Source organism: Phacochoerus africanus, chromosome 10, assembly GCF_016906955.1.
Source record: "Phacochoerus africanus isolate WHEZ1 chromosome 10, ROS_Pafr_v1, whole genome shotgun sequence".
Classification (NCBI taxonomy): Eukaryota; Metazoa; Chordata; class Mammalia; order Artiodactyla; family Suidae; genus Phacochoerus; species Phacochoerus africanus.
The window spans coordinates 42766327-42781039 of record NC_062553.1 but is presented as its reverse complement, the minus strand read 5'-3'; the positions used below and the strand labels follow the sequence as shown (position 1 = coordinate 42781039).

The 14713-nt window shown below is 33.5% G+C and overlaps 1 protein-coding gene across 1 annotated transcript in view; it reads left to right on the top strand.

Annotated features, from left to right (window-relative positions):
• TLL1 (tolloid like 1) overlaps positions 1–14713 on the top strand; it is a 172485-nt gene that overhangs the window by 137273 nt on the left and 20499 nt on the right. Inside the window, exons 17-19 of the mRNA XM_047798099.1 lie at positions 222–402; positions 11164–11289; positions 13481–13608. Of these exons, the coding sequence (XP_047654055.1) occupies positions 222–402; positions 11164–11289; positions 13481–13608 (435 nt within the window). The remainder of the gene's footprint in view (positions 1–221; positions 403–11163; positions 11290–13480; positions 13609–14713) is intronic.

The window sequence follows — 14713 nt, the reverse complement described above, 5'->3', positions numbered from 1 at the left end:
TATAGAGCTCTTGGAGATATTCAGAGCAAGAATCTTCTCTCCTCTGTCTTTCATGACTTCTGCTTCATTTTGGACACTTTTCTTGATTTTTGGATCTGTTAAATCCAGTTTTACTACTACAAGATTGAAGAGGGGAAAACATGGTCATTTTTTTCAAAAATAAATGTCAATCATCTGATGCTTTCAAATCTTGTGGTTACAGTAACCATGTTTATTTCTAGGTTTGCAAATATGATTATGTGGAAATTTGGAGTGGTCTTTCTTCTGAGTCTAAATTGCATGGCAAATTTTGTGGTGCTGAAGTGCCTGAAGTGATCACATCCCAGTTCAACAATATGAGAATTGAGTTCAAATCCGACAATACTGTATCCAAGAAGGGGTTCAAAGCACATTTCTTTTCAGGTATCAGTATTTTCATGCTGCATGTATATATTATGGATTTTTTTCAAGGAGGATTGGCTTAAATTATATACTATCCATTCTTCATAGTTTTCTGTAAATGAACTTGAAGGTACATAGAATGCATGAACATTTATCCAAGTTTAATAATTTTTTTATTTAAAATTAGTTTATTAGTAATAAGGCCCTGATGAAACACACCCTTTACCAGACCTCCGAAAACTAGCAGACTTTTTCAAAACAATTTATCTTTGTCTTTGGAATGTGTGGTCTCATTTTAGAAACATATTTTTTATTCTTACTGCTAAGCAACATGTTTCTTATTATTATATTTTCATTCTTATTATTAAGCAGACATTAAAATCATACTTTACCTTATCACTATAGAAATGACTGCAGATAGAGATCTAGAAATGTGTAAATTATAATTTTACTAAAGATAATATATTTTCAGATATATCTAGCAGTTCACAGGTCTATGTTTGGAATTTAACATTTAGTTGAACCAGCTCACAGTAAAAAACTCCCTCTTAAAGAGCTGAAATTTGATTAAAGGGCCCTAAATTTTATTAAAATAGAAACATCAGTGAGATTTCCTCATATTCCTAACTTTAAAATTGTACCTCTTAAAAATATTATTCTGAAACTTCAAAAATAGATAAAATTGTAACAAGCTTTGGTAGAACAATCTACTCTGCCTTTCAGACTGGCAAGCAATCTAAAGCAACTGAATTCCAATTACATTTTAATATTAGGTAATTTGGATCGAGTTAATTCAAAGTCCATTTAATAAAGTCCCAATGTATTTAAAATTAATGAGATTTACAATGCTCAGGGTTTGTTTGGGGTTTTCAGTGTAATTGAAGTTAATGGTTCACAAGTTCCATTGAGGTCCAAGTGATATACAAAAGTACATTCAAAATACAATGGATTTGGCTCCCTTGCTCTCCTTCCCTTCCTTTCCTCAGATTTAACTGCCTTTTAAAAATTCTTCTCAGATATAGAAAACAAACTAGTAGTTCTTACAGGAGGAAAGGAAATGGGGGGAGGCAAGACAGGGAAAGAGGATTAAGAGGTACAAACTATAACATATAGAATAAATAAGCTACAATGATACAATGTACAGCACAGGGAATATAGCCAATATTTTATAGTAACTTTAGATGGAGTATAATCTATAAAAATATTGAATCACGATGTTGGGCGGTTGAAACTAATATAACATTGAAATCAACTGTACCTCACTAAAAATAAATAAATAGGAAAAATAAAAATAAAAAATAAAAATTATTCTCAGGCATTCATTTAAGACTCGTTATTCAAAGTAGAATTTTAATATACTATTTTCATGAAAGTTAGACTTTCTTAGACTTTTTTATTTTCTAAATATCACGTATTTTACAAATTCAAGATGACCTGGTGGTTAGAGATAAGGCTTCTTAAGTTCAAGCCACCTAAATATTTATTTTAAAAATTAAAATTACAAGGTGAATAAATTTTTTGTAATATTAATATTCATGATCCTTAAATCATTCATTTTATTTAATAAGACTTCTTTTTTTTTTCCTTTTGTCTTTTGTCTTTTTAGGGCTGCACCCACAGCATATGGAGGTTCCCAGGCCTGGGGTCCAACTAGAGCTAAAGCTGCTGGCCTACTCCACAGCCACAGCAACGCCACATCTGAGCCACGTCTGCAACCTACACTATAGCTCATGGCAACGCCAGATCCTTAACCCACCGAGCAAGGCCAGGGATTGAACCTGCAACCTTGTGGTTCCTAGTCAGTTTCGTTTCTGCTGCACCACAATGGGAACTCCTAATAAGACTTTTTAAAAAGACATATGCTACATATACTGGTGACAAAATATGATTAAAGGTATCCAGAATATTTAAAATTCATGCTCTGATATTTCTGTCCAGGCAAAACTTTCTAAATTGTAAGGACAAATTATGTCTTTAGGACAATAATATTGAAATGCAGTTAAGTAACCTGAACAATGAAGTTCAAGGGGAAATTAAACCCCAAATCCTCATATTGTAGCTGCCATTCTGAGAAATTACTGTACAGGCATACATTATCTCTTTAATAATCAAAATAAAGCTAATAATCTCATTGTATATTCATTTGACAGACTAAGCAGCTGAGAAAATAAGTAAACTGCTCAGGATCACAAAGCATTTAAACTGTTGTTTGCCTTAGTTTTTCTTAACCATAATTTTTAATTTTTAAAAAAACTTTTTTAGGCGTTCCCGTCGTGGCGCAGTGGTTAACAAATCCAACTAGGAACCGTGAGGTTGCGGGTTCGGTCCCTGCCCTTGCTCAGTGAGTTAACGATCTGGCATTGCCATGAGCTGTGGTGTAGGTTGCAGACGCGGCTCGGATCCCAAGTTGCTGTGGCTCTGGCGTAGGCCAGTGGCTACAGCTCTGATTAGACCACTAGCCTGGGAACCTCCATATGCCATGGGAGCAGCCCAAAGAAATAGCAAAAAGACAAAAAAAAAAAAACTTTTTTAGGGCCGCACCTGTAGCATATGGAGGCTCCCAGGCTAGGGGTCAAATCAGAGCTGTAGCCATCAGCCTGCACCACAGGCACAGCAACACTGGATCTGAGCCATGTTTGCAACCTACACTCACAGTAACACTGGGTCCTCAACCCACTAAGCAAGGCCAGGGATCGAACCCTCAACCTCTTGTTTACTAGTCAGCTTCGTGTCCGCTGCTCCACAACGGAATTCCTGTCTTAACTATAAAAGTTGATCATGCCCTTTGCAAATGGTGTTAGTTGTGTGCTACATTCAACATATTTGTTACCTGGAAACCAATGGATATACTTCTCACTTCTTTATTAGATTACCATTTTGTAAATTCCAAGATAAATAAGTATAAATGTTCAATGTTTTCTTTTTGATTCATTGAAAAGTCTTGGCAGTTTGTCAGATTCATATTTAAAATACTGTAGTCCTGGATAAGTAATTAGATCTACTTCACATTTAAATTCTTGGAAGTTTCTCTTAGTGAGGAAATTGTTTGGTCAAGAAAAGGGAAGACAAAAACATATTTGTGAAAAAAGCTGACGTAGTACCATAAGAGATGGCAGCATTACTTAATGTTCTGATTATGATCATATTACTAAGTCGCAATGTACAAAAGATCATCCACTTTAATTTATAGGTTCTATTCACATTGAAAATATAACTTTAAAAGTTCCTGCTGTGGTGCAATGTGCTAAGAATCTGACCGCAGAGGCTCAGGTTGCTAGAGAAGTGCAGTTAGACCCCCAGCCGGGTGCAGTGGGCTACAGGATCAGGCATTGCCTCAGCTGCACCTTAGGTCACAGCTGAGGCTAGAATTCATTCTCTGGCCCAGGAACTTCTTTATGCTGTGGATGCAGCCATTAAAAAAAAAAAAATTTAAAAAAAGGAGAGAGGGAGAAAAAAATATAATTTTAGTGATATAATCATGTGTTAAAAGTCAAATTACTCATCATATTTACTAGAAAGTAGACATGTAAACCAAGAAGATATTGTATTTTACAAGCAAAACTGAAGAATATTTTAAGGTTAAAATTCACTCTCGGAATATTTGTCAAAACACATTACTGGGTTTATTGTGACAAACTCTTTAGGAATAAATTTAGCATACATACAATGACTATTCTGCAAAAATCCTCAACAAAATACTAGCAAACCAAATCCAACAATACATTAAAAGGATTGTACATCATGATCAAGTGGGATTTATCCCAGAGATGCAAGGATTCTTCAGTATCCGCAAATCAATGTGTGATACACCACATTAACAAACTGAAGAATAAAAACCATATGATCCTCTCAATAGACGCAATAAAAGCCTTGACAAAATCCAACACCCGTTTTTGATAAAAACCCTTCAGAAAGTGAGCATAGAGGGAACCTACCTCAAAATAATGAAGGCCATATATGACAAACCCAGAGCTAACATCATTCTCAATGATGAAAAGCTGAAAGAATTCCCGCTGAGATCAGGAACAGGACAAGGATGTCCGCTCTCGCCACTACTATTCAACATAGTTTTGGAAGTCATAGCCATACAATGACTATTCTATTCACCTCAGAAATTCCATTCTTGGGACTCTTTCATAAAGAAATATTTCAAAATCTGGAAGAAGGATTTTCAATACACTGTGAAAGCAACAGAAATTTGAAACAACCTTCAAATGCACTGTGTGGACTCTATCTGTTGCCCTGTGCATACAACTAAGCATGTGGATAGGAACAGATCTGAAAGTTGTTATATAAAAAATACGAGAATGTTTGTGTTAAGGTGAAAAGATGGCGCATTATAGATTTCCTCCAATTTTCTCAGTTTTCATCTGACTTAAATATAAAAATAACTTTAGAAGGAAGACACATATTGCATTTCTTCCTACTCTTACCCTAAATATTTTCTAGATCTGAAAATATTACTTTGAGAGTGAAGAAATTCTTAAATCCATCTATTTATGAATTAGTTAATATTAAGTTAATATTAACACAGGTATTTTGTAGTGAGTTAAATTTTATGATTTTTGTAGTTAATTGATATTATAGACAATTTAATAAACATTTGCTATATTGTGTATAATAATCCAGAAATATTTTATGAAGACTTGATCCTAAGTGGTTCTGTGTGTAGTCCATGTTCTGAAAATTTTAGAAGTGGTTATCAAAACATAATGAGAAATGTAACATGTTCAGCTATTTTTTCCATATAATTTTCCCCAGAAACATTGTCAAGAAATTCAACAAAAAATGAAACATTATTTATTATAGGTGATACCATATTACTTGGAAAGGAAATCTATTTAAAAATAAGTATATACAGCAAGATCCCATCCATTCCCCTCCCTCCACCTCCCCCCCGGCAAACACAAGTCTGTCCTCCATGTCCATGATCTGTTTCTGTTTTGTAGATAGATCATTTGTGCCATATTTTAGACTCCACATGTAAGTGACATTATATGGTGTCTTTCTCTTTCTGACTTATTCTGACTTACTTCACCCAGTGTGAGAGTTTCTAGTTCCATCTGTTTTGCTGAAAATTTCATTATATAGCACAGGGAACTATATCCAATCACTTTGTGATGGAACAGGATGGAGGATAATGTAAGAAAAAATAATGTGTGTATATATATATATATAATGGATATATATATAATGTGTATATATATATATATATGTATAACTGGGTCACTTTGCTGTATAGCAGAAATTAGCAGAACACTGTAAATCAACTATAATAAAAATAAATGAAAATAAAAATATGTTCTAGCTTTCTTGCAACTAATTTATGCATCAAAGAAGAAAAAACACAAGGAGATATATATTAAACTATGGCATTAATTTTTAAAATACAGTAATTTAATGAAATAATAATATTGACATTATAATTATTTTGCACAAATAAATTGTGCAAAACTTTATTTTTAAATAAATTTGATTTTAAATAAGTGCTTTTTAGGAGTTCCCATCGTGGCTCAGTGATTAATGAATCCAACTAGGAACCATGAAGTTGTGGGTTCGATCCCTGCCCTTGCTCAGTGGGTTAGGGATCCAGCATTGCCGTGAGCTGTGGTATAGGTCCCAGATGTGGCTCTGATCCCACATTGCTGTGGCTCTGGTGTAGGCCCGCGGCTACAGTTCTGATTGGACCCCTAACCTGGGAACCTCCATATGCCACAGTAGCGGTCCTAGAAAAGGCAAAAAGACAAAATAAAATTAAATAAATAAATAAATAAGTGCTTTTTAGGCCTAAGAAATAGAATTAGATGACCCTAAAAACTTAGTAGCAGAATAACTAATTAACTAATATAGATTTCTGTTCACCAAAGAATCCATTATATAAATTTTTATTTAATATCTTAAATTAGTCATGAAAAATTCTGTAGCTTGAAAATCTAAAAGTTAGTGGCTTTTACAGATGAAAATCCGCAAGCTCCTCTACAAAATCAGTTTCATCTACTTCTGATTCTAAGGGTATATTTATAAAGCAATATAATGAAATAATATCAAAGTAAGTAAGGAAATTAGGACTATCATAGTCAGGCTCCTTGATCATGATATAGAATTATGTGTCTATTAAATTTTTTAGGTAATTCAGAATATAATGGCATAGGCATTTCTAGAAGATATTTGGTCCAGCAATATACTACTGTTATTTTTTTGACTGAAGGAGGTTTGTTTTTAGATTAACAATAATTATTTTATATGATAGTAAAAACCAAACTTACTTCTATATGATGTATTGAACCAAACTCTACAGATCTGCACAGGTATACATGATATAGTTTACTTGTTTTACGTGATTAAGCAAACTGTATTCTACTCAGAACAAAGTTATTTTTCTTTAAATAAGTTAAACTTGGAAAATCGTAGTAGTTATTTTATGCATATAAAAACAGTAACATTTGGGAAACTTGACTTTAAATTTAATCACAGTTCATTATTGAGGAATAATGTGACGAGTGATTTCAGTCGTTGAGAGCTATTCAGAGATGTACACCTTCTTTAGGCAGCCCTGTAGTGGTGAAAAGACGTAGTGACAACCTCTGCAGAAGCAAGAAGGATAAGTTTCTTTTAATGGCAATCTCCCTCATGGGTAACTCAATGGGAATGTGATATTTTCCTGAGGACCTTGTGACTTGCACATTGTCTGAAATGCAATGAAACCCAGATTTCTGACTCTCAGTTTATTTCTGTCTGTAACAAATATAGAAGTCAGATAAAATGATTTGTATGATTTTCTTACCTTTAAATTCAAGTGATTTCAACTGACCTGCTTACCCACCTTTCACTGTTCACATATTTCTCTAAATATTTCTATTCCTTCTGTACACCGTTCCTCTCATGGAATGGTCATAGATATTTTTAGAATAAATTCAACCTGATATTATTCTAACAAAACTTTAAATATTAGTGTGATTAATTTCAAATAGTAACATAATTAAAACTCTCCTATGACTCTGAATCCTATTCCAAGTTTCATGATTAGTGATATTTATATAATTGCATGTTTTGGAAAGAAAAAATTATCTGTGTTGTAGCTCTCAATAGAGCTTACGAGTGCTTTTTTGAAGGTGATTTTTTTAAAACAGTTTTATGTTGAAACCTGTGTGTGCCTTATTTGCATGCACAAATTTCTGGGGTGTATATGTGTACGCATGTGTGCGCATGGTCTGTTTATTTTATATTTGAGTTTATTGTAAGTATATCTGCCCATTTGTGTTTCTGTTCTGGTGCATGGAACCTTTACTTCTTTTTCCTACAGACAAGGAAGCTTTCTGCAAAGAGAAAATTTTTATTTTTGAATCTTGCAAGAACTTGATACAGGTTGCTACTCCAGTTCCGTACAGTATGTATTATTCATAAACTGATGGCCTCTAATAGTCTCAGAGATACTCTGCAGGCCTCTGATGGGAAAATGCCACCTCCTTTTTCCCTAATAATGGACCTTTCCTTCATCTAACATGAAGGAATGGAAATCAAATATATCCATCCTAAAGAAGGAGGCTAATTTCCATCTGCAAAAAGTAAATGTTTTTATTTCTACTCAATAAAACATTTGTTTCTCTTACTAATAAAAACAATTTTTAAAATTTCATGCCTACAGTATGAAAATGCTAGAAAATTTCAAATGATCATATATAATTTGCAATTATTGAATATGTTATGCAGACATTCTGAGAAATTTTTAAAACTCTACATCCTCTTTCCTTTTCCCTCTTTGGATTTTCATTGTTCAAAATTTTTGTAGTTTGTGCCCTGAGAGGAGAAAAGAGAAGAAAGTGAAAACAAAATCATGTTTTCTAATATTTTTTCCCCATCTTTGATGACCTTTTATAATAAGTCCAGAATATATTTGTGGAATTTGTCTTTTATAAAATGAAGTTAAATGAATAGCTTTCTTTGTCTGCATGATGTAAAAAGTCAGAATAATTTCAAGTATTCCAATGTTTACTGAAATTTTCTTTTTTCATATTGACTATTTGGCATATGCAGGCACAGTTTTATATGCTACTTTGCTGGCATGATGACTTTCCTCCATTGCTATTAGTTACTGTCTTTATTTGTCCAATTTTGAATTTTAGCTAAACTTTACATTAATCTATACATGTATTCTAGCAATGTATTTGATAACTCAATTTTCATGAGATATCAATTATATTAAACAGTGTTAGATATAGAGATTAAGATAGGAAACACTAATCAACTGGGAAACTAATAAAATAATAGATACTTAGACAACATGACTATATAAAATCTTCCTTCTCTTCCCCTGACTCTTCTCCTTCATTTTCTTCTTCTTGCTCTAAAAATTATTCTTAAATTTTTTTTTTCAGCGTGATAGAAAGATGAAAAGTTGGCTACAAAAACTACTATTCAAGTATGAGTGGTTTCACTTTCAACACTGTTTCTCTTTACCATTACCACAAGTCAGATTATATTTTATTAAATCTAAAGAAAATAATTTTCCTAAGAAATATAACCTTGTAACATGAGATTTCCACTAGAATAAAGTTTAAATGTTAGAAATATTTTATGTTTTGGAATTGTTTTCATCATAAAATGACTATGGGTTTAAAAATTCAGCAATACTAACTTGTGTTTTGGGTTTTTTTAAACATTTTTAACATTTTTGTGTTTGTGGGTTTTTTTTAACATTTTTAACATTTTTGTACTCGCAATCTAAACAGATCTGAATAAAAGGATGGCTCAGGCAGTCCATGCTGCACTAGGTTTTTCACTGAGCAACCTGTTTACCAGTCAGTTGAAAAATACGAACTAATTTTCTCTAAACGTCTTTACGTACAATTGTTACATTTCCAATCAACTCTCAAAAATCTGGTTGACCTAGTGTACAACTAAGGTTCACTCTATATCAGTTTTAGGTACTCCAAACAATCACTAGATAAACATTTTTGTAGGAAGTATGAAACTATGTCAGAGTAAGTAATCTTAGGGCCAGAAATTTTCAAATTGGCTCTTTCATTTAGCAATGATGAAATGTATTTCTACATCAACTCATGAGGAAGTATTTTTCCAAAGAACCTCTGGAAAAGTACATTAAAATCTTAAATTCAAATCATTTACTGCTTGACTGTCAAATTAGGAATTGCAGGTAGCTGATGACATAGCAGTAGAAACTATGGTTCACCATTCACCTATTATCCATGTCATTCACAATTCATCAACTGTAATTTTCACTGTTGATACAATTAAGGTGATGAGACTTCCACATAATTATAAATTGCTCTGACATTAATTTTACAAGGCAAATTCTTTATTAATTTCTAATATCTTGTACATTTCAATGTTTGATGTCCTTTTAGAGAGTAATTGTCTATATTCTATGTTTTTTTCTTTGCTTAGTCTCCATAATATTAAAAACTATAGTGGAAATGTAAAGGATAGGTAGAGAACACATAAATCACATATATATTGACTCTGCTGTATTTTTTTAGAACTTTGAGACTGCCTTATGTATTTGGAATATTTTGCTATTTCCAATGCGTGAATATATCCCAGGAGCATATGTGTGCTATGTCATGTTGTCAATCTCCAAAATGGGAAAAATAAAAACATCTTTAAAAATTATTATCAGATATTTGGATAAAAACATCTTTGCTAAACCCATCTCCATCAAAGGAAAATTAATTTGACAAAAAAAGCAAAAATAGCATTTGTTATTTGTGCAACACCGTGAGCCCACAAATTCTCACTGGAAAAATCAGTTGACAGTGTAAATTTTAAATTCAGCCTGACCTCTGATGTGACTACCATGTGTTCTTTCTGTTCTCTATGGTACAGGAGTGGGAAGGTTTGAGTGATGTGTCATCATATGCATGTGTCAGGAGTAGAGGCTAGTTTTGACTTTAATGGACAAACCAGCCATAGAGTGACTGCTGAGTGACATAATATGGTGGCTGCTGCCTCTCACTGATTTGACTGCTTGCTAATAGAGTTGGGCTTTTTTCCCTGTAGGGAATTTGTTGACTGTTTCTTAAAGCTCATGTTTCCTATTCTAACCTTTACTTTTTGCACAGTAAAAGCCCTTTTAGGGAATTACTTTTTAATAAAGTGGCCTGCTGGAGTAGAGTAATTTAAAAGACATAAATTAAATTTCTTCTTTAGGGTAGTCTATTCTTTTCTGTCTTGGAATATTGTAAAATGTCCAGATTCATGAATGCTATGCATAACCGCCAAGTTAATAAAAAAAGTCAGCAACGGTAGTTATACTGAGTGACTTTTTTTAAAGTGATTACACACAAATCTTGGAACCTTGTTTAGCCTCTGTCTATATGCCATGGTTAATATAGTGAAAGATTTCCATCCACTTAAATGCTGTTTTGTTTGGTTTTGTTTTGTTTTTGCATTTATTCAAACTACTCACAAATTTTAATGTATCTTAAAAATTGGCAATAAATGTTTAGGATTAGTTGGAAAATGATTCTTTCCTTTCCTCTGTCCTACTCAAAACTTCTCCAGCATAGGAGTGAAAGAGGACTACATGCTGTCATCCTAGCACAAATGATCTTGGAAACTCAATTCATGGCACAAGTCTCCAAGCTAAACAAGGAGTGGGTAGAACTAAGACACTATAAATGGGAGGGGGGTGTTTTATGTTGGGAACAGGGAAAACTGTGACTTAGTTTACCCGTTGACAGTGTTAATCACCACTAAATGACTCTCGTGATATTCTTTGTTTTCAAAGTTCCTTACTAATCTATGGGGTTATCTCTTTGCTAGACAAAGATGAGTGCTCTAAGGATAATGGTGGATGTCAACATGAGTGCGTCAACACAATGGGAAGCTACACGTGTCAGTGCCGGAATGGATTTGTGCTGCATGAAAATAAACATGATTGCAAGGAAGGTATGAAAGATGTGTTCTTTTTTTGACAACATCTGGAATTTCATACAGTTTGGGTAAAGCACTGCTTCCAGGTAGGGTTAATCATATCAATGAGTGATGTCCTTGTCGACTGTTCTAATGCCAAAAAAAAAAAAAAATTCATTCAGTGTTCAAAGATACATGGCATACTACTGGAAATCTCATATTAACTAAAGGTTCTGCACCTCACACATGGGTGGCATTAGAATAACTTTTTATAACAGACATAAAGCTGCTGTGATGCCATCTAGAACCCAGAAAAGCACTGTGTTATCCCCCAGTTTTCATAGAACAGATCTTATAGCAGTCTCCACATTTAAACTTAATTTCTGCTAAATGTTTTGCATTTGGTTTAATTTCCCTCCCCAGAATATCTCATATATGTGCCACATGAGTGATGTCATTTTAAATACCAAGAGTATCAAACTTAAATGCCTACCAGAAAGAAAACAATTTAAAATGGTATAGAGTGTGCCATTTAAAGTTTTAATTCATGGTTTTGCACACACATGCACATAGACAGAGTATCGTAGTAGCACAATAGTAGCCTACCCGTTTTGGTCCCAAGGCCTTACAACATTCCAAGGTTTTATAAAGATAATTACCTTAATCTTCTCAGCAAATATGAGCTACATGGGAACAAGAATTACTTATTCAGGCCTTATTTTTTTCCTTTGTGGTCCGCTCATGAATTTTCTATTTAACTTAGATTTATTACTAAGACAGATTTTATAACTAGTCATTAGTACATGGAGGGTGATAAATGCCTGACTAGAACCACAATTAGGTAATGACTTTTTGAATGTACATTTGAATAGTGCAGAATACCCTGAATCATCCTCGCTCCATTCAGATCCATTTAAATCTAATTAGCATCATTAAGCCACTTCATGAAACCCAAATCTCCCTGTGGAAACCTAGCACAATTAAAGTTCTAGTAGGAAGGCATGTACCAACAACACAGTAACGTGTGGGGCCTTTTATTTTTATTGTGCAGTCCTGTAATGTAATAGATGTTTTGCTCATATAGTAAATAATTTCCCTTGAGATTTCTTGGAAAATTTCAGAGAATTAATTGTATTTTAGAATGGGATACACAATATAGAACAAATAATTTCTAGTATAAACCAGGATGTTCAGGATGAAACTTCATAAACGATATATTTAGAACACAGTCTAAAGATATCATGTTTTTGAAGTTCCCATCATGGTGCAGCGGAAACAAATCCAACTAGGAACCATGAGGTTGCAGGTTTGATCCCTGGCCTCCCTCAGGGGTTAAGGATCCAGTGTTGCCCTGAGCTGTAGTGTAGGTTGCAGACTTGGCTCGGATCTGGAATTGCTGTGGCTCTGGCGTAGGCTGGCAGCAACAGCTCCAATTAGATCCCTAGCCTAGGAACCTCCATATGCCTCGACTGCAGCCCTTAAAAGATAAATAAATAAATAAATAAATAAATCATGTTTTGAAACTTGATAGTCACAGTATAGAATGGTCCCCTCCAAAATGAAGTTATTTAAATTTTGTAAAACCTAAAATAAGTTCCATGTTTAATTGAATGAGATATTCTTTGAAATTCGTTCAGAAGCTAGTAACTGTTCATTATTTTCCCATTAGTGCTTCATTTAATTTTGATGAAATTACAGATAATTTACTTTAGCAGCTAAAATTATGGTTTAGGTATTCAAGTGTATACTTTAACAAAGGGAGAGAGAAAATGTAAAGATGTGTTTCATGAAGTGGCTTAATGACACTAATTAGATATAAATGATGTTTCTGTTAATAGGAAAAAAAAGAATTGAAAATGGCATAGTCCGTTGATTTTTGTTGTGGCATTGCATTAAATATTTTGCACATACCAAGAGCTGATACCCTTAATTGTCAATAATCTTGCCCTGTGAAAAAATCTGAGCTTATAGATCTAGCAGTTGACAAAACAGTTTATTTTCTTTTTGGCATTTATCTAATTCACTGTAAACATTTAATTTCATATGAACTAGAAAACAAAACTGCCTGATTATGATTAGCAGCCCATTTGATAATGGAGACTAGAGTGTCAATTAGTTATCCAGCAAATTTTTCAGCAGAAATAGTAGGTAAATAGGCTACTGCTTGCTGGTCCAGTCCTGGGCTACATTTCCACACTAATTAATATTATTATCTTTATTGGCATAGCTGAGTGTGAACAGAAGATTCACAGTCCAAGTGGCTTCATCACTAGCCCCAACTGGCCAGACAAATACCCAAGCAGGAAGGAATGCACATGGGAAATCAGTGCCACACCTGGTCATCGAGTCAAATTAGTAAGTGAGCACATCATTCTTTTTTTTTTTTTTTTTTTAAGCTGCCTGCCCATGTCTTGCACAGCTAGTTCATGGAAATGAATGTTTATTGAATTAAACTGAATTAAGAGGCAAGTGGGAAATATTTTCCTAAATAACACTAAATAAATCCCTGATTTCCTAGATCAAGGTGATACTAATGGTAGCCAGGCAATTCTTTTATGGTGTTCTTATCCAGGATGGGATGCTTTGAAATGCATTACTGAAGTTACTGTAGAACAATAGGCTCTTCCTAATATGCTGTGGAAAATGTTTCCAAATGGAGAAATAAATGAAGGAACAAAAATATCAGAAACTCACCAAAAAAGTAACAAGTGTTCACTCAACCCAGCAGAGTAAACTCTACTGGTTGTGTCTGTTCTATATGCCTCATAATGCAAATCATATTTATTTTTATAATAAAACTAATTTTGTGGTTTATGGAGTATTATTTTTGCATAATATGTTGCCCTCTTTAGATGAATACCAATATCCTTAGGCTTCTCCCAAATACAAATGTGAACATAATGTTTGTCCTTTCTCCTGTATTCTTTGAGTCATGCATTCTGTCCTGGTCATCTGATAGTACCTATTAAATTTCATTATAGGCTACAGAATACTTGAAAAATATAATTAAAAGAAATAGAACCATAGGTATATAGAAATTTTAACAATTTTCTGCAATATGCTATTTCAAAAACAGGAGGGGATTCCAATTATCAAGGCTCAGGACAGTCTAGCAGGAACCGTTATAAAGGACAAAAAATTGTCTTGAGAATAAGTTCATGGTAGCTTACTGGCCAGTCCAGCCATAAAGTTGTTAATTCTGTTTGAACTCTTTCCTTCAGTAGTTTTTTTTCCTTTTTTGTTCAGTAAAGATGTCTTATTCATATGCAACATAATAATATTAGAGACTGTCACTGAGACATACATATTCCTATTATGCAGTTCCTTCCAATCACCATAGTTGTAAACTATCAGTAAATGACTTTCCAAACAGAGATGTTAACTCTGACATTTTCATTTTAGCCACTCTTTGAAAGAATGTTAGGTGCTAGGAAATAACATTGTAGGAGTTTTATTGCTT